The 24,494-nt window shown below is 51.2% G+C and overlaps 1 protein-coding gene across 1 annotated transcript in view; it reads right to left on the bottom strand.

Moving 5' to 3' along the window:
• Positions 1 to 24,494, bottom strand: part of Zan (zonadhesin) — a 92,032-nt gene that overhangs the window by 9,340 nt on the left and 58,198 nt on the right. The window contains exons 48-72 of the mRNA XM_076923298.1: positions 23,677 to 23,818; positions 23,061 to 23,278; positions 21,442 to 21,583; positions 20,786 to 21,003; positions 20,162 to 20,303; positions 19,613 to 19,830; positions 19,139 to 19,268; positions 18,570 to 18,778; positions 16,734 to 16,932; positions 15,881 to 16,098; positions 13,687 to 13,828; positions 13,138 to 13,355; positions 12,157 to 12,283; positions 11,508 to 11,725; positions 9,948 to 10,089; positions 9,380 to 9,597; positions 8,837 to 8,978; positions 7,707 to 7,924; positions 6,538 to 6,679; positions 5,822 to 6,039; positions 4,769 to 4,910; positions 4,457 to 4,674; positions 1,977 to 2,118; positions 1,573 to 1,817; positions 599 to 728 (exon numbers count right to left, since the gene is read on the bottom strand). Coding sequence (XP_076779413.1) covers positions 599 to 728; positions 1,573 to 1,817; positions 1,977 to 2,118; positions 4,457 to 4,674; positions 4,769 to 4,910; positions 5,822 to 6,039; positions 6,538 to 6,679; positions 7,707 to 7,924; positions 8,837 to 8,978; positions 9,380 to 9,597; positions 9,948 to 10,089; positions 11,508 to 11,725; positions 12,157 to 12,283; positions 13,138 to 13,355; positions 13,687 to 13,828; positions 15,881 to 16,098; positions 16,734 to 16,932; positions 18,570 to 18,778; positions 19,139 to 19,268; positions 19,613 to 19,830; positions 20,162 to 20,303; positions 20,786 to 21,003; positions 21,442 to 21,583; positions 23,061 to 23,278; positions 23,677 to 23,818 — 4,498 coding nt within the window. The remainder of the gene's footprint in view (positions 1 to 598; positions 729 to 1,572; positions 1,818 to 1,976; positions 2,119 to 4,456; positions 4,675 to 4,768; positions 4,911 to 5,821; positions 6,040 to 6,537; positions 6,680 to 7,706; positions 7,925 to 8,836; positions 8,979 to 9,379; positions 9,598 to 9,947; positions 10,090 to 11,507; positions 11,726 to 12,156; positions 12,284 to 13,137; positions 13,356 to 13,686; positions 13,829 to 15,880; positions 16,099 to 16,733; positions 16,933 to 18,569; positions 18,779 to 19,138; positions 19,269 to 19,612; positions 19,831 to 20,161; positions 20,304 to 20,785; positions 21,004 to 21,441; positions 21,584 to 23,060; positions 23,279 to 23,676; positions 23,819 to 24,494) is intronic.

Here is a 24,494-nt window from a genome sequence, read left to right on the forward strand (position 1 = left end):
GCTCCTGCTTTCTGTGGTTATTGGTTTTATTGTTTTATTTTCACTTTTTAACTGCTGTTGTTTTGGTTGGTTGGGTTTTGTTTTCATTTTTGAGACAGGGTCTCATATAGTCCAAGCTGGACTCAAATAATCTATGTAGCTGAGGCTAGCCTCAAACTCCTGATACCTGAATTGCTAAGATTACATGTGCTCCACAACACCCTGGACTGTCTTTTTTTTTTTTTTTTTTTTTTTTTTTTTTTTTTTTTTTTTTTGGTTTTTCGAGACAGGGTTTCTCTGTGTAGCCCTGGCTGTCCTGGAACTCACTCTGTAGACCAGGCTGGCCTCGAACTCAGAAATCCACCTGCCTCTGCCTCCCAAGTGCTGGGATTAAAGGCGTGCGCCACCACCACCCAGCTTTTTTTTCTTTCTTTTTTTCTTTTTTTCTTTTTCTTTTTTCTTTATGGCTTGGGTTTGACTGGGTTTCTTTGAGACAGGCTCTAAGCCCCGGCTAGCATGGAAGACCCTCCTGCCTCGGCTCCTGAGGGGTGGGATTACAGGTGTGAGCCAGCACCGCTGGCACAGAGAGTCTTCTGCAGTCCCCGTCCCTGTCTGTCACCTGCACTGTGCTTTCCATCGAAGTCCACCACCATCTCAAAGTCAGTGACAAGCAGCAGCCGCTGAGCCCGCAAGATGACCCGCAGGTGCTCGTTCGGATTGTAGGGGACCGTCACCTTTTCATTGTTGACCTTAAAATGGAAGACTGTGGCTGCAGAGCACGCGCGTGCTTGGCGGGCCACACCTCCTGTCGCTCCTGTCTGTACCTGCCTTTGCCCAGCTCTCCTCACCACACCTTGTTGTTATTCCAGTCTTACTACCCCAGCACCAGAGACCTCCCTTTTGTACCCCAGTTCCTTCCTTGCAAAAACTCAAAAGATGGCTCAGCAGGTAGAGGGCCTGAGTCTCGTTTCCAGGACCCACGTGGTGCAAGGAGAGAACTGACTCCTCCGAGTTGTCCTCTGACCCACACACATGCACCATGGCACACGCGTGCCCGTTCATATACACATGTGATATAAATTCGTGTAGGCGCTAGAGAGATGGCTCGTTGGTTGACAGTGCTTGCTGTTCCTCTAGAGACCCGCGTTTATTTCCCAGAATCCTTGTGGGGCTGCTCACAACTATCTGTAAGTTTACCTGCAAAGTATATGATACCTTCTCCTGGCTTCTGTGGGTACTCACACATGTATGGTACATACTCACATACACACACACTCACACACATGTACACACAAATATGTAAATATCAAATAAGTGTCAAAAAAGTTTTTTCTTAACTCAGCACTGTGGGTGGTCCAGCTCCATTTTTACATGTGTGTCACCCCCTCCCCCATCTCTTGTCTCTCCTCTCATCCCTCTCAGCCTTGTGTTCAGTCCCACTGCCCTGTGCCAACTCTCTCCATGAAGTAATGCCAATTCTGACTCCTGACATACTTCCTGACAGTGGGGTGGGTACTCGGGCTTTGCCAGCCCTGTGTGGCCTAACAGTAGTCTCCTCAGGTTCCTTCAGGCCTGGTCCTGCCTCTTACTCACCAAAACCACCAGGTCTTCTTGGAGCTGGATTTTATAGCCATAGACGATGGTGGTCACTTCACACAAGGTTGAACTACCTTTGGAGGATACTTTGTTACGACCCTCCATGATCAGGGGCTCAATCCCTTTCGGGAGCTCGTCCATTGTCTTTATGAGATAGTAGTTCATACGACCCAGGAAGTGGTAGGTGAAGCCGTCAAACGTGAGGTAATAGGGGTCCCCAAAGATGGTGCATTTTTCCAGTTCTGTCAAGAAGTGTGATCATTGAAAAGGACCTCAGCCCCATTATTGGTCTTCCGGAATCTTCCCCACTGGGGTGCTTCTGATCACCCTCATCTTGGCCCTGACTCTAGCTCTCTCAGCTATGGGGGATCCCACCTTCCTGCTCCCCGTGGCTCCCTTACTGTTGGCTGCGCAGTCACTGCTACCATCGTCGTTGTGCTGGCAGTGGGACCCTGACGGGCAGATGAAATTCTGGCACTTGATGACCCCATCCGTGCAGGCACAGGTCTGGGTGCAGCCGCTGGAGATCCAGGTCTTGCCTGCCTGCAGAGGTGGGGACAGAGGTGGGCGTTCTAAAGAGAAGGCTTAGCTTCCTGTGTGAATGGTTTACATTTGCCCTCCCTCCCTACAGGTCCCAACTACATGAAGTCAACCAACTACTGGAGGAAAATACATGAAAAAATTTGCATCTGTGGTTAGGGGCGTGTCTCAATGGTAGAGCCCCTGCCTAGAATCCCCCAGGGAGGAGCTGGGGTGTGGCTCAGTGGTAGAGCCCCTGCCTAGAATCCCACAGTGAGGGACTGGGGGCGTGGCTCAGTGGTAGAACCCCTGCCTAGAATCTCCCAGGGAGGGGCTGGGGGCGTGGCTCAGTGGTAGAGCCCCTGCCTAGAATCCCCCAGGGAGGGGCTGAGGGCGTGGTTCAGTGGTAGAGCCTCTGCCTAGAATCCCCCAGTGAGGGGCTCAGAGTATGGCTCAATGGTAAAATTAGTATCTAGAATGGATTAGGCCTAGGTTCCAGAAAGACAAACCTATCTGTATTTTATGTCATTATTCCCCCAAATAATACAACAGAACAATTTGTATAAGATTCACATAGTCTTAGTCATTACAATTCATGTAGAATTATTTAAAACATATAGGAAGATATACAAGTACTATATGTTATAGTATGGTGGATGTATGTGTGCATGTGTTCATATGTGTGTATTTTCATATATATACATATGCATGTTGTGGAGGCCAAAGGACAGGCTTATTCCTCAGGAGTTACGTCTTGTTCCTTGAAGAAGGGTCTCTCATTAATTTTTGAGGCTCCGTTGAGGGGTCGGTGAACCTCAAGGATCTGCCGGTCTCCATCTCTTCAATTCTGGGATTACAAGTAAACACTACTATACCTGACTTTAAAAAAAGAAAAAGCTCACACATTTATTTTGCGTGTGTGGATGCCACAGCATGTGCGTGGAAGGCGGAGACATCTCCTTCAGGAGTCCATTTTGTCTCCCACTAGGTGGGTTTCTGGAGTCACAGGGCTTGGTGGGATATGCATTTATCTGCTGAGACATCCCCTTGGCCCATGCCTGGCTTTGTTTACAAGGGTTCTAGGAATCAAACAAACACCCTCCTGCTTGCAGGGGCAAACAATTACTGACTGAGTTATCTTCCTGTTCTGTTTGTGTGGTTAGAGAACTTGCTTGGATGTTCTTACCCTCGACCGAAAAACAGTGCTTCTCAACTGCCTGGGCAGCTTTGAAGAGACACATATGGAATGACAAGGGAGGAAGGAGATACCTGCCTAGCCAGCCACATCATTCAAAACCACCCCAGACCAAGGGCTAATGGATGCCTGATGGCTTTCACATTCTTTCTCATCTTTTGAAATGACATCTCTTGTAGACCAGGCTGACCTCCAATTGCCTGTGTAGTCAGAGAGGGTTTTGAACTTCTGATCCTTCTGATCTCCGGCACTTGGGTCAGAGGTGTGCACCATCATACCTCCTGTATGCAGTGCTGGGAATGGGACCCAGGGCTCTCTGTGTGCTAGACCAATCCTCTACCCACTGTGCTGCACTCATTTTATACCAGGGCTTGAACATCTTTGCATTTGGGTATCTTGAGGGTGTCCTGGAATCAAGGACATCCATTCCCATGGATGCCCAGAAACTGATGGAACGGGCTTCCTCCAGAAGACAGCTGCCAGTGTCAATCGAATCTTGGGACCATGTATCCCTTCTCAAGACATTGTTCTTGGCCTTTTGCTGGGCGTAGCTGAGATAAGGTCTTAAGTAGCTCAGGCCAGTCTCAGAGTCACTATGTATCTGAGCACTGCCTTCTACTTCTCAGGCTCCTGCTCCTACCTCCCAAGCAGCAGGACCCGAGGTATGTACTACGTCATGCAACTTGTTCTCAGTGTCTTAAAGGCATTGCTCAGGAGGGGCTGGTGGACCCATTTGCAGATGAGGAGATGAAGCAGCGGGGTTCCTCCTGTTTTGTGCACCTCTCCCTTGGTGCATCAGCTGTGGGGATTCTCTGACGTGATTCCCAGTCTATGAGGGCTGGGAGTGTTGCTGGATTGGTAGGGTGCTTGTCTGTGATGTGCAAAGCCCTGGGCACCACGTAACTCAGCAGTGGTGGAGCAGCCTGCCATCCCAGCACTCGGGAAGCAAAAGCAGGAGGATCAGGAACTCAAACTCATCTTTGCCTATGCAGTCAGTGTGAGACCAACCTGACCTCTATGAGTCCTTGTCTTTAAAAAGGAAAAAAAAAAATCCGACCTATGTCCTAGTAGCCTTTGTACTCCAGGGCCGGCCTTACAAACGGGAGCATCCAAGGCTGAGAAAGGCACAGTGTGGCCCCACATCCCCCACGTCCCGCACCAACTCACCGGGATGATGTCACCCCTGATATCTTTACAGCCGCACTGGTCTTTGTGCACACACGTGTCCTTATTGAGCAGGTAGCCAGGTCGACAGACACAGCCCTCCCTGCAGGTGGAGGGGGCTTCGTGGCTGGTGCCCCCACAGCGGCCATCGGGGTTGGAGCAGGAAGGTAGACAGGAGGGAAGGCAGTGGGTGTAGAGGCTGTTGGCCGGGCACTTCAGAGCTGTGGGGTGGAGGAAGAGGAGGGCTCGTGCCATGCCTCGGATTCCTCCAGCCGTGAGCTGGCTCTGTCCCTCCCATCCCACGGGCTCCCTTACTGCTGGAGACACAGTTACTGCTGCCGTCTTCACTCTCCTCGCACTGGGTCCCTGAGGGGCACTTGTAACTTTGGCACTGAAAGAACCCTCCCTTGCATGCACAAATCTTGGAACACCCAGAGGAGATCCATGTCTGGCCGGTCTGCAGAAGCCACAGGAAGGGAAAGAAAGAGAGAACAGAAGGGCTGGTTCTAGGAGACAAGCTCAGTGTTCTGACCCAGGGTCTTTTTATTTATTTTTATTTTTTACTTATTTTACATCCCAACCCATTTTCCTTCCTTTCTCTCCTCTCAACCACCCTCACCCTCGTGTCTGTTTCTCTTCAGAAAAGGGCCAGCCACCATGAATCAAGCAGTCATCAAATATCAAGTTGCAGTAAGACTGGGCACCTCTTCTTCTATTCAGGCTAGATAAGGTAACCCAGCAGGGGAAAGGGTCCCAAAGGCAGGCAATAGAGTCAGAGACAGCTCTGCTCCCACTGTTAGGAGTCCCACAAGAAGCCTGAGCTACACAGCGGTAACTTATGTGCAGAGGGCCTAGGTTCGTTCCATGCAGGCTCCCTGGTTGGCAGTTCCTGTCTGAGGATCTTACATTTGCCCGGTGTATCTGTAGGTTCTATATCTATTGAGTCAACCTACCATACAACTACAGATGGAAGAGTTTTAAAAATTGTTACTGGGACTGTGGGCATGATTTGGCCTTATTAGAATGGTGTGTGTGTGTGTGTGTGTGTGTATGTATTGAGAATAGATCTTAGGTGTTGGTCCTTCCCTTTCACTTTGTACTCAGACAAGATTCATTCTGTCTCCCTCTGTCTCTGTGCTGTTACTCACTGCTTGTTTGTATATATCACCAGAAATGGTACCCACGTTTCCTGGGATTTTTTTCCTAGCTTTACCTCCTATAGCATAGTAGGGAAACTGGTGTTACAGTCAGCTGTGCCAGCATCTATGGGTCATGGGGATCCAAACTCAGGTCTTCCCATTTGTGCAGCAAGCATTCTATCCACTGAGCCAGCTCCCAGCCCTCCTTGTGGTCTCCACGCCTGCTCACCCGGATGAGGCTACCCTGGAAGTCTTTGCAGTCACAGTGAATTCTAAGCATGCATTTGTGTTTATGCAGCACGTAGCCAGATCGACAGAAGCAGCCTTCCTTGCAGGTGGAGGGAGCCTCAGGGCTGGTGCCCCCACAGAGGCCCTCAGGGTCCGAGCAGGAAGGCAGGCAGGCGGGAAGGCAGTCGGTGTAGAGGCTGTGGGCCGGGCACTTCAGAGCTGTGGGATAGAAAGAGTGTAATGGCATTAGAGTGGAGAACCAGAGGGGGCCCAAGGAAGCAGAAGCCATATTAAACAGGGTGGACAGAACAACTAAGAAACTTTAGGGTTTCCCCTGCCCCTTTTGTTATTCATCCAGCAAACATCTACTGAGCATTGACTCTGTGTGTGTGTGTGTGTGTGTGTGTGTGTGTCTGTGTGTGTGACTGTCTGTCTGTGTATCTGTGTGTGTGACTGTCTGTCTATCTGTATGTGTGTCTGTCTGTGTGTCTCTCTGTGTGTGTATGTCTGTCTGTGTGTCTGTGTGTGTATTTGTCTGTGTGTGTATTTGTCTGTGTGTGTATGTGTCTGTGTGCATGTCTGTCTGTATCTGTATGTGTCTCTGTGTGTCTGTCTGTCTGTATGTATGTCCCCAGAGAACTAATTTCCTTCTTTCCCTTACTGTGGTTCTTCCATCCATGAGCACATATCCCTAGCCTTCCCCTACAGTTTCCTTACCATAGGAGGCACAGTTACTGTGGCCATCTTTATTGTCCTTGCAACGGGACCCTGTTGGGCATCTGAAGTCGTGGCACTGAATGGTCCCTCCGTTGCAGGAGCAGTTCTTGGTACATCCCCTGGAGATCCACATCTTGCCTTCCTGTAGAAGCAACAAGACAAGAATGGAAGTGAGGACTACAGCATTGTGCAGAGCAGCTGTCTGATGGACTTGCGTTTGCTATCCCTGTCTGCAGGCTCCCTGTCTGTTGAGTCAAGCAATGATGGGTGGAAAAATTTTAAAACAATTGCCACTCTAGCTGTGGGCATGCCTTAGCTTGACTGCAGTCCCCAATACATAGCAGAAGGGATGGCTTTGCGACACAGCACTTGCCTAGAGGCCTCTAGAGGAGGCTGTGGTTCAGGGAGAGAGCAATGGCCCTGGATCTCTAAGCAAGGGGATGGAAGTACGGCTCAGCAGTGCAGCACTGGCCTAGCTTATGCCAAGAACTGACCAACCTTCAGCTGCAGGGGAGCCATACAGATAGGAAGAAGTCACGTGGCAAGACAAAAAAAGGAGAAAATGGTTCCTAAGCCCACTTGTTAAAAAAACACACATTTTGCCCTTAATCCTAGCACTTGGGAGGCAGAGGCAGGCGGATTTCTGAGTTCCAGGCCAGCCTGGTCTACAAAGTGAGTTCTAGGACAGCCAGGGCTACACAGAGAAACCCTGTCTCGAAAAACCAAACCAAACCAAACCAAACCAAACCAAACCAAACCAAACCAAACCAAACCAAACCAAAACAAAAAAACCACATTTGAGTATGTGTGTGAATGTGCACACACTCCTGCAGGTCAGAGGACATTCTCAGGTGTTGGTTCTTGCATTCCACCTTGCACTGAAACAGTCTCTCTTTCTCTCTCTGTCTCTGTTGCTGTCTCTGTCCCTCCCTCCCCCCCTCCCATCTTGGTTCTGGTGATGTTCACCACTATTGACGTACAGCAGAATGTCTAGCCTGTAAGTTTCTGCGGGTTGTCCTGTTTGCACCTCCTGTATTTCAGTAGGAGCTCTGGGATGATAGACACGGAATATCATGCCTAGCTTAAATGGATTACGGGGACTTGACCTGAGGTCCTCACCTGAGCCATCTCCTCAGCCCTCTCCAACCCCACTCTCCACGCCCACTCACCGGGATGAGAACACCATGGGCATCTTTGCAGCCACACTCAATTCTGGGCACACACTTGTCTTCACTCAGCACGTAGTCAGGTTCACAGACACAGCCCTCCTTGCAGGTGGAGGGGGCTGTGGGGCTGGTGCCCCTACAGAGGCCGTCTGGGTCCGAGCAGGAGGGCAGGCAGGAGGGAAGGCATTTGGAGTAGTGACTGTGGGCCGGGCACTCTACAGCTATGCCATGAAAGGAAAACAAGGTAAGTGGAGAGGTCTAGAGGGCGCTCGAGGACATAGCGACTACAGAAACAAGACAGGGCAGAAGAGCTAACAGAAAAGAAAGAGGGGTTTCCTTCTCTTGTTAGTCATTCAGCAAACATGAACTGAGCATCAACTGTGTGCCAAGCCCGGAGGGGAAAAAAAAAGAATGGCTTTTCTCAACTCATTGTGAGAAATGGACACCTGGAAGCAATTGTTTGACAAGCTTTGACTGATGAGGTCTGTGTGGGAACCCCGGAGAGAAGGAGGTGAGAAAATGTGGATCTGCCAAGATAATATGGGACACTGATTCTCACGGTTAGCCTCAACTCTCAACTTGATGCCTTGTAGAATCATCTAGGAAGAGAGAGTCTTAATCAGGGATTGTCTAGGTCAGATTGGTCCATGGAAACATCGGTGGGGAACTGTCTTGACTACTTTAACTGGCAGACCCGGGACACTGTGGATGACAAATGCCCTGGGTTTGGCCCAGGACTGTATACAGTAGAGAAAGCAGGCTGAGTACTTCTAAGACTGCATTGCTCGTTGCTCTCAACTGTGCCTGTGAAGCTCTCTAAGTTCCTGACACCTCAACCCTCCCCACCCCATGACAGTCTGGTACTGCAACTGTGAGCTGACAGAAGCCCTTGGCCCCCAAGTTGCTTTTGGTCACAGTGTTTTATCACAGCCATGGAAATGAACTAAGATGCTGACCACTGAGAGGCTAACACTGTGAAGGGACACAGCCTAGCCATGGTTCCCAGAATCCCTTCCCACCATGTTACCTCTCTATCCCTGACCTCTTAGGCCCAGGGTACTGAGTTCTTTCGTGCCCTGCCCCTGACTCTTCAGTAGGGACAGTCTCTCCACCTCTCCCCATGGCTCCCTTACTGATGTCAACACAGTCACTGTTGCCGTCCTCGATGTCCTGGCACTCAGTCCCTGAGGGGCACTCGAAGTTGTGGCATTGAACAAGTCCTCCCATGCAGGTACATCTCTGGGAACAGCCCGAGGTAATCCAGTTCTTGCCTGCCTACAGAAGCCACAGGAGGACGCAGGAAGTAAGAACAAAGGGAGCCAGCTATAAAGAGGCAGGCTTAGCCTCCTGTCTGAAGGTTCCTTATCTATTGAGTCAACTACACACATGGACAGCGGGAAGCATGGGGAAAAGATTATATCCAGAGCTGGTGGGCAGTAGAGGGCCTACGCAGACTCCACTAGGAAGAAGATGGGAGCAGGCCTCTGCTTTGGAGTATCTCTCAAATCCCCCAGCGCTGGGCTGAATGTAGCTGAGCAATAGAGCGTGTCCCTAGCCTGCTGAGGATCGAAGCAACTCCAGAACCCATGATGGCGTGGTGTACATGCCAGGCTCACGGGACAGAGGGAAGAAGGAAGCCCTCCTCCCGCCCCCATTCCAAATGCTATGCCACTCACCGGAATGAGGGTCCCCTGGGAGTCTTTGCAGCCACAGTGAGTTCTGAGTATACATTTGTCCTTATTGAACACAAAGCCAGACTGGCAGAGGCAGCCTTCGATGCAGGTAGAGGGCCTTGTGAGGCGGGTGGCCTCACAGCGGTCATTCACGTTGGAGCAGGATGGGATACAGGCAGGAAGGCAGTCGGTGTGGTGGCTGTGGGCTGGGCATTTCAGAGCTGTGGGGTACAGGGATATGGCATTAATGCACACGGCTTGGGAGGGCCGAAGGAAGTTGTGGGTAAAGAATCTAGGCTAGGCAGAATGACAAGTTTATTCATATAGTGAGCACAAACTGTCCTAAGTCCTGAGAGAAGGAAGAAAGAATGCATCTCCAAAGTCAAGGAGGGAGCCAAACCACTGGGAGTTAACCACCGAGACAAAACCCTGCTGCGGGTCCCCAGACCCCTCCTCACTGCAGTACCCAGTATCCTGACATCTTAGGCCCAGAAGACTAAGCTCCTTCTTGCCCAGTTTCTGACAGATCCATCCATGAGCACACTCTCTCCATTCCCCACAGCGTCCTTACCAATCTTGGCGCAGTGACTGCTGCCATCAACACTGTCCTTGCATTCAGTCCCTAAGGGACACTTGAAATTGTGGCAATGAATGTCCCCTCCTTTGCAGGTACACTTTTGGGTACAACCTCTGGTGAGCCAGGTCTTGTTTGCCTACAGATACAGAAATCATGGAGACAGAAAAGAAGCAGATAGAGACGACAATTCTAGGGAGACAGCTTTATGCCCTGTCTGAAGGACTCATGTCATCCTCTCTGTCAACTCTAGAGAACCAACCAATCGCAGGTGGAAAATACTGGAAAAACTATTACAATAGGAGTTTTGGTATATCTTAGTAAGATTGTGCCTATCTGCCGGGCGGTGGTGGTGCACGCCTTTAATCCTAGCACTTGGGAGGCAGAGGCAGGCAGATTTCTGAGTTTGAGGCCAGCCTGGTCTACAGAGTGAGCGCCAGGACAGCCAGGATTACACAGAGAAACCCTGTCTCAAAAAACAAAACAAAACAAAAACAAACAAACAAACAAAAAGATTGTGCCTACCTAGAATCCACCCCCCCACACCCCTGTGAAGGGCTGGGGATGTGGCTCAGTGAGCACCTGCCTAGAACCCCCCAGGGAGGGGCTGGGGGCGTGGCTCAGTGGTAGAGCCCCTGCCTAGAATTCCCCAGTGAGGGGCTGGGGGCGTGGCTCAGTGGTAGAGCCCCTGCCTAGAATCCTCCAGGGAGGGGCTGGGGGCGTGGCTCAGTGGTAGAGCCCCTGCCTAGAATCCCCCAGTGAGGGGCTGGGGGCGTGGCTCAGTGGTAGAACTGTGGCTTAGGAATTTCCTGTAGGGGTCTGCCTGTGAACATATCTTAGTTACAGAGCAAAGCTGCCTAGCACTTGCCTTGAATTCCCAAGTGATAAACACGTAAGGGAGATGTGTGAATAGATGGGAGAGCACTTGCCCAGGCCAGACCAAGCTTCATACTGCCAGGCTAGTGATACAGACAGGTCTGGGGGTGGGGACCTCAGATGAACAAGAGCAGAGGAAAGGAGAAATGGCTGCCAAATCAGATTTGAAATTTTTTAATTGTGTGTGTGTGTATGTGTGCATGCATGTACCTACATGTACATAGGCCATGGCACACGTGTGGTGGGCAGAGGATGACTTGTGGGAGTCAATTCTCTCCTTTAACCACATGAATTTTAGAAATTCTCTTAGCCTTTAGGTAAATGCCTACTGAGCCATGTTCCAGACATGCTACTTCTTTTTAAACTTGTGTGTGTGTTCTGTGTTTAATCATGCCACACATATATGTGGAGGTCAGAGGACAAATCTTGGGTGTTGGTGCTCATATTTCACCTGATATTCAGACAGTTTGACAGCACCAGACCATTAAGCCCCGAACTTTTGGGGGATTACCCGTCTCTGTTTCCCATCTCACATAGAAGCCTGGGATGTCATAAAGGCTTCTTGCCAACAGTTCCTGGAACAGTGGAGATTCCAAACATTCCTCAGACTTGTGCTGAATCAGGTCCTCACTCACTGAGCCATCCGCCCAGGCCCACCGTCTTACATTTGCACACACTCACCGGGACGAGGTCACCCTGGGTGTCCTTGCAGCCACACTGAGCTCTGAGCACGCACTTGTCATTAGCCAGCACGTAGCCAGATTGACAGACACAGCCCTCCTTGCAGGTGGAGGGGGCCGTTGGGCTGGTGCTCCCACAGAGGCCTTCTGGGTCAAAGCAGGACGGTAGACACGAAGGGAGGCAGGTGGTGTAGTGGCTGTGGGTTGGGCACTGTACAGCTATGGGGGAAGAGACATTAGTGTCAGCAGACACCGACAAAGGGACCCAAAGACACAGATGCTGCAGAAACCTAACTGGGATGAATGACCAGCACAACTTGCCTTTCCTTTGTTTTTGTTTTGCTTTTTTTTTTTTTTTTTTTTTTTTTTGTCTTTCCTTCTGTTAGTCATTCAGCATTTACTGGGCATGGGCTGGATCCCAGCCCTAAATAGAGAACAAAGGGATGTCCCAAGTCAACGGGAACCTAACCATTGAGAGAATAGTACTGAAAGGGGATGCAGTCCAGAGAGGGGCCCCCAAATTTCTCTGTATTGGGTATTATTCTCAACCTCCAAAGCCAGGGGGCTAAGCTCTTTCTTGCCCTGTCTGATCCCTTCATCCATAAGCCACCTTCCCCACACCTCTCCACCTTCCCCCATTGCCCTCTTACTGCTTTTGGAACAGTTACTGTTCCAGCACTGAGTCTCTGGGGGGCAGGTGAAGTTGTGACACTGGACAGCCCCACCCATGCAGGTACAGCTCTGGGTGCAGTCACTGGAGATCCAGGTCTTGCCTGCCTGCAGAAGCCGTGGGAAACGAAAGGAAGTGAGGACAGAGAGGGCGTCCGAGGGATCACACCTCACCTCCGGTCGGTCCTCCCTATCCGTCCACAGGCTGTACATCTACTGAGTTAGCCAAGTGCACGCGGAGACTATTGGAAAAGGACTTGTATGTGGGAAAGGGGGCCTATCAGCTCGTGCTCTCAAATCCTCGGTCACACAACTCACCTGCCTAGACTCCTGCACTTAGAGGCTTGGGTGTGCCTCGGTGGTATACTCTTCCATGGATAGACTGGGGGTGTGGCTTAGTGGTAGAACATTTGCCTAGCCTGTTCCAGAACCTGACCAGCTTTCAAACTCAAGGGCCAGCCAGCCAGCCAGCCAGACAGGAGCATCCCAGGCAGAGGGAATTAGAAGGGAGCAAGGAGAAAGTGAACCACAGTTCAACTTTTAAAATGTCTCATCATAGGACTACAGGGATGATTTAGCTGTTAAGAGTGCTTGCTGCCTTATAGAGATCACCAGGGTTCAATTCCCAGCACCCATATGGCAACTTACAATTCCTGTAACTCCAGTTCCAGGGGATCCGGTGCCTTCTTTTAGCCTCTGTGGGCACCAGGTTCTCAAGTGATATACACGAATAGAATACACGCACTCACACTCATAAAAAGAAATCTTTATAAAGATAGCACAACGTGTGTGTGTGTGTGTGTGTGTGTGGTATTGTGTTCATGTGTGTGAGTGCTGGCCCACAGGTAACATGCCTATCTACAAAGGGCTGTAGAGATTCAGACTCAGGTCCTCATACTTGCACAAAAAAGCAACTGACCCATTGACCGGGTAACCCCAACCTCATCTCCTCACCCACTCACCGGGATGAAGCCACCCTGGGCGTCTTTGCAGCCACAGTGAATCTGGAGCACGCACTTGTGATTGTGCATCACATAGCCAGGTTGACAGAGGCAGCCCTCCTTGCAGGGAGACGGCACTGTGGGACTGGTGCCTTCACAGTGGCCATCCAGATGAGTACAGGATGGTGGGCATGCGGGGAGGCAGTTTGTGTAGTGGCTGTGGGCGGGGCACTGCAGAGCTATGGGGTGGAAGAAGATTAGAATTACCAGATGGGGTTTAATGACACACAGAGCTTGAGGTTTTTGTTCTTATTGTTACTTATTTTGAGAAAATTTACTGAGAACGGGATATATGTCAAGCCCTTAGCAAAGTAATAAGAATGATCTCCCAGCTAAATGAAGAAGACCAACCAGTGAGAAACCAGCGCTGAGAAAGGTCTCGGCACAGTCTCTCCCCATTGTGGCACCTAGTATCCTAACCTCTGAGCCCAGGGACTAAGCTTCTTCTTGCCTTGCCTTTGATCCCTACAGCCATGCGCACCCTCCCCACCTTGCCCGTGGCCCTCTTACTGATGTTGGCACAGGTACTGCTGCTATCATTGTTCTCCTGGCAGTAAGTGCCTGGGGGACACTGGAAATTCCTGCACTGGATGGCCCCTCCCATGCAGTTACAGCTCTGAGTACAGCCACCGGAGATCCAGGTCCCGCCTGCCTGCAGAAGCCATGGGAAGATAAAGGAAGTGAGAAAGAAGCCTGCAATAAGGAGACAGCCTCACTGTTCCAGGGTATATATAGGTCTGTCCTCACTCTCTGCAGGTTTCACATCTATTGAGTCAAAAAACTATGAGTGGACTTTGGATCCAGGGCTTTTGAGTTGACCCACCTCAAACTCTACCTCATCTAGGAGCGGCTGGAGCATGTGAAAGGGCCGGTCTTGCTGATCCAAAGCTGCAAGGTCCCCATGATACAGAGTAACAACAAGATAACCAAGAAGAGTCCAATAGCAGAAGCCACAGGCCTCAAACCAGACCAGTGACTTATTATAATGAGAATTCGCAAGTAAAGATGTGTGGACAGAGAGGGGTACACTGTAGGACAGACACACTGTGACTCACTACGGCTTTACAGCGAGATGTATGGGGTTTTTTGTTGTTGTTGTTATTTTTATTTTATCTTCCAGTGGGGAGGTTGTAGGGGCTGAGGGTGGCTCTGCAGGGACGGGGAGGTGAGCAGGATGGTGTGTGATGTTAAAACTCACAGAGTCAATAAAGAGTTAAAAAAAAAACTATGGGTGGAAAATATTTGAAGAAATAATTGCATTCGGGGCTGTGGGCAAATCTTAGAGGCATAACACCTGCCTGGAACCCTGTAGTTAGGAATTGGGGCTATGGTTCAGTTATGGACAGCCTGCCTAGAACTCTCACTGATGGGTTGCAGGGGCATGGCTCAGTGGTAGAGCACTAGTCTATCCTGTGCCAGGCCTTGGCATCCTTCATACTCCAGGGTCAGTCCTAAAGACAGACGCATCCACGTGGCAGAGCACGCCGTTAATCCGAGCACTCAGGAGACAAAGATCTCTGTGAGTTCAAGACCAGCCCTCTCTGTGTACATTGTGAGTTCCAGGACAGTCGGGAAGGAACTGATGCTAAAATCTGGTTCCCTGATTGTCTCTTGATTATGTCAATAAAGACGGCAGAAGCCAATCGCTGGGTGAAGAGAAAAGGTGGGATTTCCAGGTCCCAGGAGGAAGAGGAGGAAAAGAGATAGAGAGAGGGGCTTTGGAGGGAGGAGCATGAACCATGTAAGGCCTGGGGGCGACTGAACCGGTGGCGGCCTCTGCCACTGGCGGAATTCTAACACAGGGTAGCTGATGAGTTTAGAGCAAGAGTGTACCGCCCAGCATCTGTGCCACCTGGCTGGAGTAAAGCGTCAGAACTGTCGGGAGTTTTCCATCCGCCACCACTCAGGTGAACAGGAGAAAAGGCACAGGCTGAGTGCTTGGGTGGAGCTGAGTGAGACTGGAGCGAAGCCAGCTGTGGGAGCTAGGTGAGACAGCTGTTGCCAGCACCGGGCTAGGAGCAAGCGTGGTTTCTTAAAATTACACACAACAGGGTAAGACCTGGGTCTCATGTAGAGAGACCCTGTTTCAAAAGACAGAAACAAAACAAACAACACAGTCACATTCAGGGTTAACAAAAGCTGAGGGAAGAGGTGGTGTTTTATTTTAAATCTTAGTGTATGTGTCTCCCCATGTATGTTCATGTGTGTGGGAGCATTTGTACATGTGTGTGTGTGAAGGTCAGAATATAACCTGGAATGCCGGTCCTCAGCTCTATCTTGTCTTGTGAGGGTGTCTGGTTTTTGTTGTTGTTTGCTTTTTAAAGATTTGTTTATTTTATAATATGAGTACACTTTCACTGTCTTCAGACACACCAGAAGAGGGCATCGGATTCCATTACAGATGGTTGTGAGCCACCATGTGGGTGCTGGGAATTGAACTCAGGACCTCTGGAAGAGCAGTCAGTGCTCTTAACCTCTGAGCCATCTCTCCAGCCTGAGGTTGTCTGGTTTTATCTCTGTCTAATCACAAGACTAGCTAGCCTGGGGATCTCCTTGTCTCCAAGTAGAAGCTAGAGGCTACCATGTCCAGCTTACATAGGGTCTGGAAATTCAAACTCAGGTCCTCACACTTGCAAGACAAACATCTCACGCAGTGAGCCATCTCCCCAGCCACCCACCAACCCCACTCTCCATGCCCACTCACGGGAATGAGGCCACCCTGGGCGTCTTTGCAGCCACACTGAGCTCGGAGCACGCACTCATTGTCACTTAACAAGTAGCCGGGTTGACAGATGCAGCCCTCCTTGCAGACAGAGGGGGCTTTGAAGTTGGACTCCTCACAACTGCCATCCAGATTGGAACAGGAAGGTGGGCAGGAGGGGAGGCAGGTGGAGAAGTGACTGTGAGCCGGGCACTGCAGAGCTGTGGGATGGAGAGGGTGCAGTCAATGAGGGGACCCAAGCAAGCCCAAGCTATAGAAACCCAATCCAGCAAGCCGAGCAACAGAACTTTGGGCCTCGTTTTCCTTTTGTTGTTCATTTAGGAAGCATTTACTGAGTGTGGGCTTTTTGCCAAGCCCTGGGGAAGGAGGGAAGAAGGTCGATTTTTGGTAAGTGTGACTTGGGAGGCTAAAAATGATATCTCTCTCAAGTCAGCATAGAGATTTAAAGTAGGAAAAAGCCTAATCCAGCCCAGTCCAGCCCAGCCCAGCCCAGTCCAGCCCAGTCCAGCCCAGTCCCAGCCCAGCCCAGCCCAGCCCAGCCCAGCCCAGCCCAGCCCAGCCCCAGCCCAGCCCAGTCCCAGCCCAGTCCCAGTCCAGTCCAGCCCAGTCCAGCCCAGTCCCAGCCCAATCCAGCCCAATCCAGCCCAGTCCAGCCCAGCCCAGTCCAGCCCAGTCCAGCCCAGCCCAGCCCAGTCCCAGCCCAGCCCAGCCCAGCCCAGTCCAGCCCAGCCCAGTCCAGCCCAGTCCAGAGCTGCGTGTCCAGAACTCCTGCTCACTGTGGGACCTCCGACCCCCAACCTCCAAGGCCAGAGGACTAAGCTCCTTCATGCCCTACCTCCAATCCCTCCGGCCATGAGCACACTTTCCCTCTCTTCCTCCATGGGTCCCTTATGGATTTTGGTGCAGTTACTGCTGCCATCACCACTGTCCTTGCAGTAAGTCCCTAAGGGACACTGGAAATTCTGGCACTGAACAACCCCTCCTGTGCAGGCACAGGTCTGGGTACAGTCCTTGGAGGTCCAGGTCCTGCCAGCCTGCAGAAGTCACAGGAAAAGAGAGGGAGGGTGGAGGAGCTTGTCCTAGAGAGACAGACTCACCTCCTGTCTGAAGTAGTTACATTTGCCCTCTGTTCTCAGGTTTCACAACTGAGTCAAACAACTAGACATGGAAAATATTGAAAAAGAAGATTATATCTAGGGCAAGTGGGCTAGCTCTGTGGTAGAGAATCCCACAGAGAGGGGCTGGGGGCGTGGCTCAGTGGTAGAGCCCCTGCCTAGAATCCCCCAGTGAGGGGCTGGGGTCGTGGCTCAGTGGTAGAGCCCCTGCCTAGAATCCCCCAGTGAGGGGCTGGGGGCGTGGCTCAGTGGTAGAGCCCCTGCCTAGAATCCCCCAGTGAGGGGCTGGGGGCGTGGCTCAGTGGTAGAGCCCCTGCCTAGAATCCCCCAGTGAGGGGCTGGGGGCGTGGCTCAGTGGTAGAGCATACGCCTACAATCCTCAGAAGGGACTCTGATCAAGGCTCAGTCACACAGCTCACTTGCACACAGTTATCACTGAGAGTCCAGGTACACGGCTCAGTTGTAGTGTTCTTGCCCAGCAAGTGCCAGGCCCTGACCAAGTTTCAAACTCAAGGGCCATCCAGAGACACAAGTACACATGTGGAGGTCAGAGGACAACTTGTGAGTCAGTTGTTTCCTTCCACCACCATGTGGGTCTTGGTGATCAAAGTTGGGTGTTCAGGCTTGATTGCGAGCAAGTGTCTTTTTGGAGCCCTTCCCTGGGCCCTAGCTTTGTAAAAAGTAATGTTTACTTAAAAATTAATTATGTAGCGGCTTGTGTCCCTATGCTAATTATGTTACCCAAAAACCTGTTTGCACTGTCCTGCATTTAGGCTAAAGGAAGCCTGTCCCTAGTTGGCTCTGATTGGGAAATAAAGTTGCCATCAGCCAATAGCTGGGCAGAGAGACAGAGGCGGGACTTTTAGGATTTCCAGGCAAAAGGCAGGAGAGGAGATGAGAGGGTCGGCCATGAGAGGGGCGTACAGACCATGCCATGAGGGAGCAGCAGGGCGAGACCGCCAAAATGTAGGTGCAAAGGGAAAGCAGCCCCAGGAGGGCTGCCCAGAGGGAAGCGGGCAGCAAAGAGAAAATAGAGACTTAGAAAGTGTTAATTCAGGAATATCGGAGGGTAGTCTATTTTAGCTGCGGGGAGGTCTGGAAGAGCCCAATCATTGAGCTAGTTAAGGCATGTTAAAAGTAATCTGGCGTGTGTGTGTGTGTGTGTGTGTGTGTGTGTGTGTGTGTGTGTGTGTGTGTGTGCGTGCGCGTTCATGTGTTTCATTCTTGAATCCAGAGCTCTTGGGTGAGTGCAGAGGCCTGTATGCATCCACCAGGAGATAGAGCAGTTTAAATACAGGAGAGGCAATCAGAGCATCGACTGGGTCTCACTTTCCCCACCTTGTGTTGAGACAGGGTCTCCATTTCTCTCATTTCATCCCTGCTATGCTTCACCGTGAACACCTGGCCAGCTAGCTTGTAAGCTTCTGGAGAGTCCAAGCCCAGCTTCCCGCGGGTACACGGAATTTAAACTCAGATCCTCGCCCTTGCACAGCAAGCACTTAGCTCAGCGGGCCATCTTCCCAGCAGCCCCAATCCCGCTTCCCACGCCCACTCACCGGAACGAGGCCACCCTCTGCATCTTTGCAGTCGCAGTGAATTTGGAGCACACACTTGTCATTATTCAGGAAGTAGCCAGGTTGACAGAGGCAGCCCTCCTTGCAGGTGGAGGGGACTTTGGGGACACAGTGGCCATCCAGGTTGGAACAGGAAGGTAGGCAGGGGGGGAGGCAGCTGATGAAGTGGCTGTGGGCGGGGCACTGCAGAGCTGTGGGGTGCAGAAAGATCGGGGTCGGTGGAGAAGACGGGCAGAGCCAGGATAGGCAGAATGAAAGAAGACTTGTGGCTCCCACCACCACACTTTTATTGTTCATTCTAAAAACATTTGTCGAGCATGGCTCTTGTGACAAGGACGCATAGAAGAAAATATAAAGAATCAATCTCCCAAGTCAATATGGGAGGCCACCCATTGGGAGACTAACACTCAGAAGGGACTCAGCCACAGAACCCACCCCTACTACGGGCTCAGAGGAAGAAGCTCCTTGTTGCCTTGCTCTGGTTTCTCCAACCATGAGCACACCCGCCCCACCTCCCCGCCCCCACCCCCACCCCCCCATGGCTCTCTTACGTATTTTGGCACAGTTATTGCTACTGTTGCAGTATGTTCCCAAGGGACACTGGAAATTTTGGCACTCAACAGCCCCTTCCACGCAAGCACAGCTCTGGGTACATCCTGGGGAGAGCCAGGTCTTCCCAGCCTGCAGAAGCCACAGGAAACGGAAAGAAGGAAAGTCTGAGGAAAGTATTTATTTGTGTGTGTGTGTGTGTGTGTGTGTCCATGTGAGTGTATGCATACGATTGTCCATGGAGATCAGAAGACACATCAATGTCTTGAGGCTGAAGTTTTAGGTGTTTCTGAGCAGCCTTACATAGTACTAGAATCCAGACTCCAATCCTCTTGATAGACTGGCATGTGTTCTTAAGTGCTCAGTGTCCCCTCTTGTCTGGGGTACTTACATCCGCCCTCACAGTCTAAAGACTTCACACTGGTTGAGTCCACTGGCTGTCTCCCTCCACCATGCTACCTCCCATGCTCACTCACCGGAAGGACAGCACCCTGGGGGTCTCGGCAGCCGCACTCAATTTTAAGGATACACTTGTCTTTATCCAGCACATAGCCGGGTTGACAGATGCAGCCCTCCTTGCAAGTAGAGGGGACTTTAGGGCTGGTCTCCCCACAGAGGGCACTGGGGTCCGAGCAGGAAGGGAGACAGGCGGGAAGGCAGTCGGTGTAGTTGCTGTGGGCGGGGCACTGCAGAGCTACGGGATTAGTGGAGAAGGCACAAGGAAACAGGCTGTGAATATCAGACTAGGCAGAATAAACAACGAAGTCTGGGGCTTTTCCCTTCTTGTTCAAATATTAAACATTTGCTGAAGATGTGCTATGTTTCCAACAGGGAGAGCAGAAAAGAATACAGTTCTTTCTAACCTAGTGTGGGAGACTTACCACTGAGAAGGGACTCAGCCATGCTCCGTGACCCCCAAATCCCTCCCTCCTTATCTTCAACCTCTTAAGTGGGCGTTAAGCTTCTTCTTGCCCTGCTCTCAGCCATGAGCACCCCCACCCCACCTCCCCCCATGGCCCCCTTACTGATTTTGGCACAGTTACTGCTGCCGTCTTCATTGTCCTTGCAGTAAGTCCCTGGGGGACACTGGGAATTCTGGCACTGAACAGCCCCTCCCATGCAGACACAGCTCTGGGTACAGCCTGGGGAGGTCCAGGTCTTGCCTGCCTACGGAAGCCATGGGAAGACAAAGGGAACAGCGGGGCTGGCTAAAGGAAGACAACCTTATGCCTGCCTACTGGGTTTGCATTTTCCCTCCCATTCTCTGGGACCACATCTATTGGGTCAACCATTCGTACATGGAAAATATGTTTTAAGATACTGAGAGTCTGCGAATAGGGGTTAGCTCAGCAGTAGGGTACTTGACTAGAATCTGGAGACTGTTTCAACAGACAGCATCTGTCTAGAATTACCAGGGCATGCTTCAGTGGTACAAGAAGAACTCTACAACAAGGGGCTAGGAATGGTTCTCAGGGAAAGAGCACTTGCCCAGCCTATGCCAGGACAGATGGTCCTTCACATTCCAAGGCCAGCTATACAGACGTGAGCATCGTGAGCATCGTGAGTGAGCATCACAGACTAAGAGATGCAGGATAAAAAGTAAGCCATTCCCATCCCCCCCCCCCCCCCCCCCCCCCGCTTCCACTCACTGGGATGCGATCACCCTGCGCATCTTGGCAGCCACAGTCAATTCTGGGCACACACTTGTCCCTGTCAAGCACAAAGCCAGGGCGGCAGAGGCAGCCTTCCTTGCAAGTGGAGGGGACTCTGGGGCCAGTGCCTTCACAGTGGCCCTCTGGGTCCAAGCAAGAAGGTGGACAGGGAGGAAAGCAGTCCGTGTAGTGGCTGTTGGCTGGACATTGCAGACCTATGGAGTAGAGGGAGAGTCGGGTTAATGGGGCAGATCAGAGGAAGCCCACGGAAGCAGAGGCTTCTGTGCAGAAAGCAGGTGTCACAGAATGCCCGAGACCCTGCTCCAGCCCACCCCTGTTTAGTATTCGTTCGGCAAGCATTCACCGAGCATGCTGTCTGCCAATCCAAGAGTAAGTAAAAAAACAGTGTGTGTGTGTGTGTGTGTGTGTGTGTGTGTGTGTGTGTGTGTGTGTGTGTAGGGGGGCTTCCACAAGTCAATGTTGTGACTAACATTGAGAAGGGATTCAGCCTACCCATGGCTCCCAAGTCTCTTTACTGTGGTACCTTCCATCCCCAACGTCTAAAGCCCAGGGGACTAAGCTCCACCTTGCCCTGCCTCTGGTTCCTCCAGCCATCAGGACACTTTCTTCACCTCCCCCCATGGCCCCCTTACTGATGTTGGCACAGTTACTGCTGCCGTCCTCATTGTCCTTGCAGTAAGTCCCTGGGGGACACTGGGAATTCTGGCACTGGATGGTTTCTCCTGTACAGACACAGCTCTGGGTACAACCTCTGGAGACCCAGGTCTTGCCTTCCTGCAGAAGGCATAGAAAGAAAGATACAGGAAGTGGAGGAAGGAGGAGCTGACGAGAGACAGCCTCATCTGTCTGAAGGGACCCCCCTATTGCACATTTACCGAGTCAACCAACAGCAGGTAGGAAATATTTGAAAAACAAGTTTCCATCTGTTGCTATCCACATAACTCAGCAGAATGGCACCTGCCTAGAATCTCCCAGTGAGAAGGTGGGGCCTTGGGATATTAGCAGGGCTTCTGCCTGAAATCCTAGGTCAGGGCAGTGGGGGATGGGCCTGGGTGGACCAGTGGCTCCAGATCCTATAGCAGGGACTGGGGTACACAGCTCAGGCTGCAGAGCATCTGGCTGGAATCCTCAGTGATGGACGGTGTGCGGCTCTCAAGTAGACTATCACCCCCAGTGAAGGGCTGGGGAGTGGCTCAGTACTTAAGCACTTGCCTCTCCCCTGTTCCTGGACATGAACAAGCTTCACATTCCAGCACCAGCCATACAGCCTGGAGCATCCCAGGGCCACAGAGGCAGAAGAAATGAGCTAGCGGCTCCCGATCTATGTGGGGTTTCTTTCAGGTATTGGTTTGTCTGTCTGGTTTTGAGACAGGTTCTCACTATGGAGTCCTGGATAGTCTAGAGCTTGCTATGTAGAGCAGGCTAGTCTTGAACTTTAGGGATCCAGCTTACTCTGCTTTCCAAGTACTGGGATTAACGAATCAGCCACCTCCCTCGTGTGTGTGTGTGTGTGTGTGTGTGTGTGTGTGTGTGTGTGTGTGTGTGTGTGTGTGAGTGTGAGAGAGTGTCTGTGTCTATGTGTGTGTATGTCTGTGTATGTCTATGTGTCTGTGTGTGTGTGAGTGTGTCTATGTGTGTGTGTCTGTGTGAGTGTGTGTCTGTGTGAGTGTGTGTATGTGAGTGTGTGTGTGGGTCTGTGTGCATCTGTGTCTATGTGTGTCTGTGTGAGTGTGTGAGTGTGTGTCTGTGTGAGTGTATCTGTATGAGTGTGTGTCTATGTGTGAGTGTGTCTGTGTGAGTGTGTGTGTCTGTGTGAGTGTGTGAGTATGTGTGTGTGAGTGTGTGTGGGTCTGTGTGCATCTGTGTCTATGTGTGTCTGTATGTGTGTCTGTGTGTGTGTGAGTGTATCTGTGTGAGTGTGTATTTCTGTGTGAGTGTGTCTGTGTATATGTGTGTGTGCACATGCACACGCAGACATGGAGGTCAGAGGATAATTTCTCTGTCTCTCTCTCTCTATCCTTTCTGTTGTCGTCACCATGGCACACACAAGATTAGGTTTCAAGTTTCTGAGGATTCTGCTGTCTTCCTTTCCCGTATCACAGTAAAAGCAGTGGGATTCTAGACATAAGATCTGTCCATCTTACATTGGTTGCAGGAACTCAAACCTAGGTCCAGACACTTGCAGGCCGAATACTTCATAACGGAGTTACTTCCCCAGCCTCCACCAATCCTACCATCCGCTCCCACTCACTGGGATGAGAGTACCGTGGGCATCTTTGCAGCCACACTGACTTCTGAGTATACACTTGTCGTTACGCAGCACGTAGCCAGACTGACAGATGCAGCCCTCCTTGCAAGTGGAGGGGACTTTGGGACTGGCTCCCTTACAGAGGCCCTCCGGGTCCATGCAGGAAGGCAGACAAAAGGGAAGGCAGTCAGTGAACAGGCTGTGGGCTGGGCACTGCAGAGCTATAGGGTAGAAAGAATGGGGTTAGTGGAGAGACACAGAGGGGGCCTGAAAAAGCAGAGGTTGCAGAAACCAGAATGACCAAGAGATCTTGGGTTTCTCCCCATTATTTTGTTATTCATTCAGTGAACATTTATATTTATTGGGCATGGCCTATGTGCCAAGCCACGAGAGAAGAAACTTAGAATGGATGACCCAAGTCATTGTCAGATACCATTAAGAGACTAACCCAGAGAAGGGTCTCAGCAGAGCTATGGATTACCAGAACTTCTCTCTACTGAGGGACCTCAGTATCTTGACCTTAGGACAGAGAACTAAGCTCCTGTTTGTCCTGCCTCCAGTTCACCCAGCCATGAGCACACACACACCCCTTCTCCGCCCTCGCCCATGGCTCCCTTACTTATTTTGACACAGGTACTGCTGCCATCACTGCTGTCCTTGCAGTAAGTCCCCGAGGGACACTGGAAATTCTGGCACTGAACAACCCCTCCCATGCAGGTACAGCTCTGGGTACAGCCCGGGGAGGTCCAGGTCTTGCCTACCTGCAGAAGTCATGGGAAGAGGTAGAACATCAGGACAGAGGGACTGGCTAGAGAGAGTGTCACTTCCTGTTTCAGGGGCTTAGGTTTGCCATCTAGCCACAGCAACCAGGACTACCTATCTGTGTCAAAGGTATTTTAAGGAAAGATGGCTTCTGTTGCTGTGTGCATAGATCAGCAGGAGCACCCACCTAGAATCTTCCACCGGGGCTCTGGGAAGTCACTCAGTGTTATACGGGGGACCTGGGAACACAGCTCAGCTATAGGGCACCTGATCAGATCCCCAAGTATCAGGGGACTGGTGTGAGTTGCATACACTTGCCTAGCTCCCCTCAGTGAGGGCTGGAGATGTAGGCTCAGTGGTAGAGCCCTCACCTACCCTGTGGCAGGACGCCACCTTCACACTCACTCTCCAGAGGTAGCCACACAGACAGGAGCATTCCAGGTAAGATTGGCAGTGAGAATGTGACCTTCTTCATCCTATGTTGGTTTTCAAACTATTCTCTGCCTGTCACTCCCTGCTCCCATGTCTGTCTGTCTGTCTGCCTCTCTGTCTCTGTCTGTCTCTGTCTCTGTCTCTCTCTGTCTCTCTCTGTCTCTCTCTGTCTCTCTCTGTCTCTCTCTGTCTCTCTCTGTCTCTCTCTGTCTCTCTCTGTCTCTCTCTGTCTCTCTCTCTCTC

Source organism: Arvicanthis niloticus, chromosome 24 (assembly GCF_011762505.2).
Source record: "Arvicanthis niloticus isolate mArvNil1 chromosome 24, mArvNil1.pat.X, whole genome shotgun sequence".
In the NCBI taxonomy this organism is placed as follows: Eukaryota; Metazoa; Chordata; class Mammalia; order Rodentia; family Muridae; genus Arvicanthis; species Arvicanthis niloticus.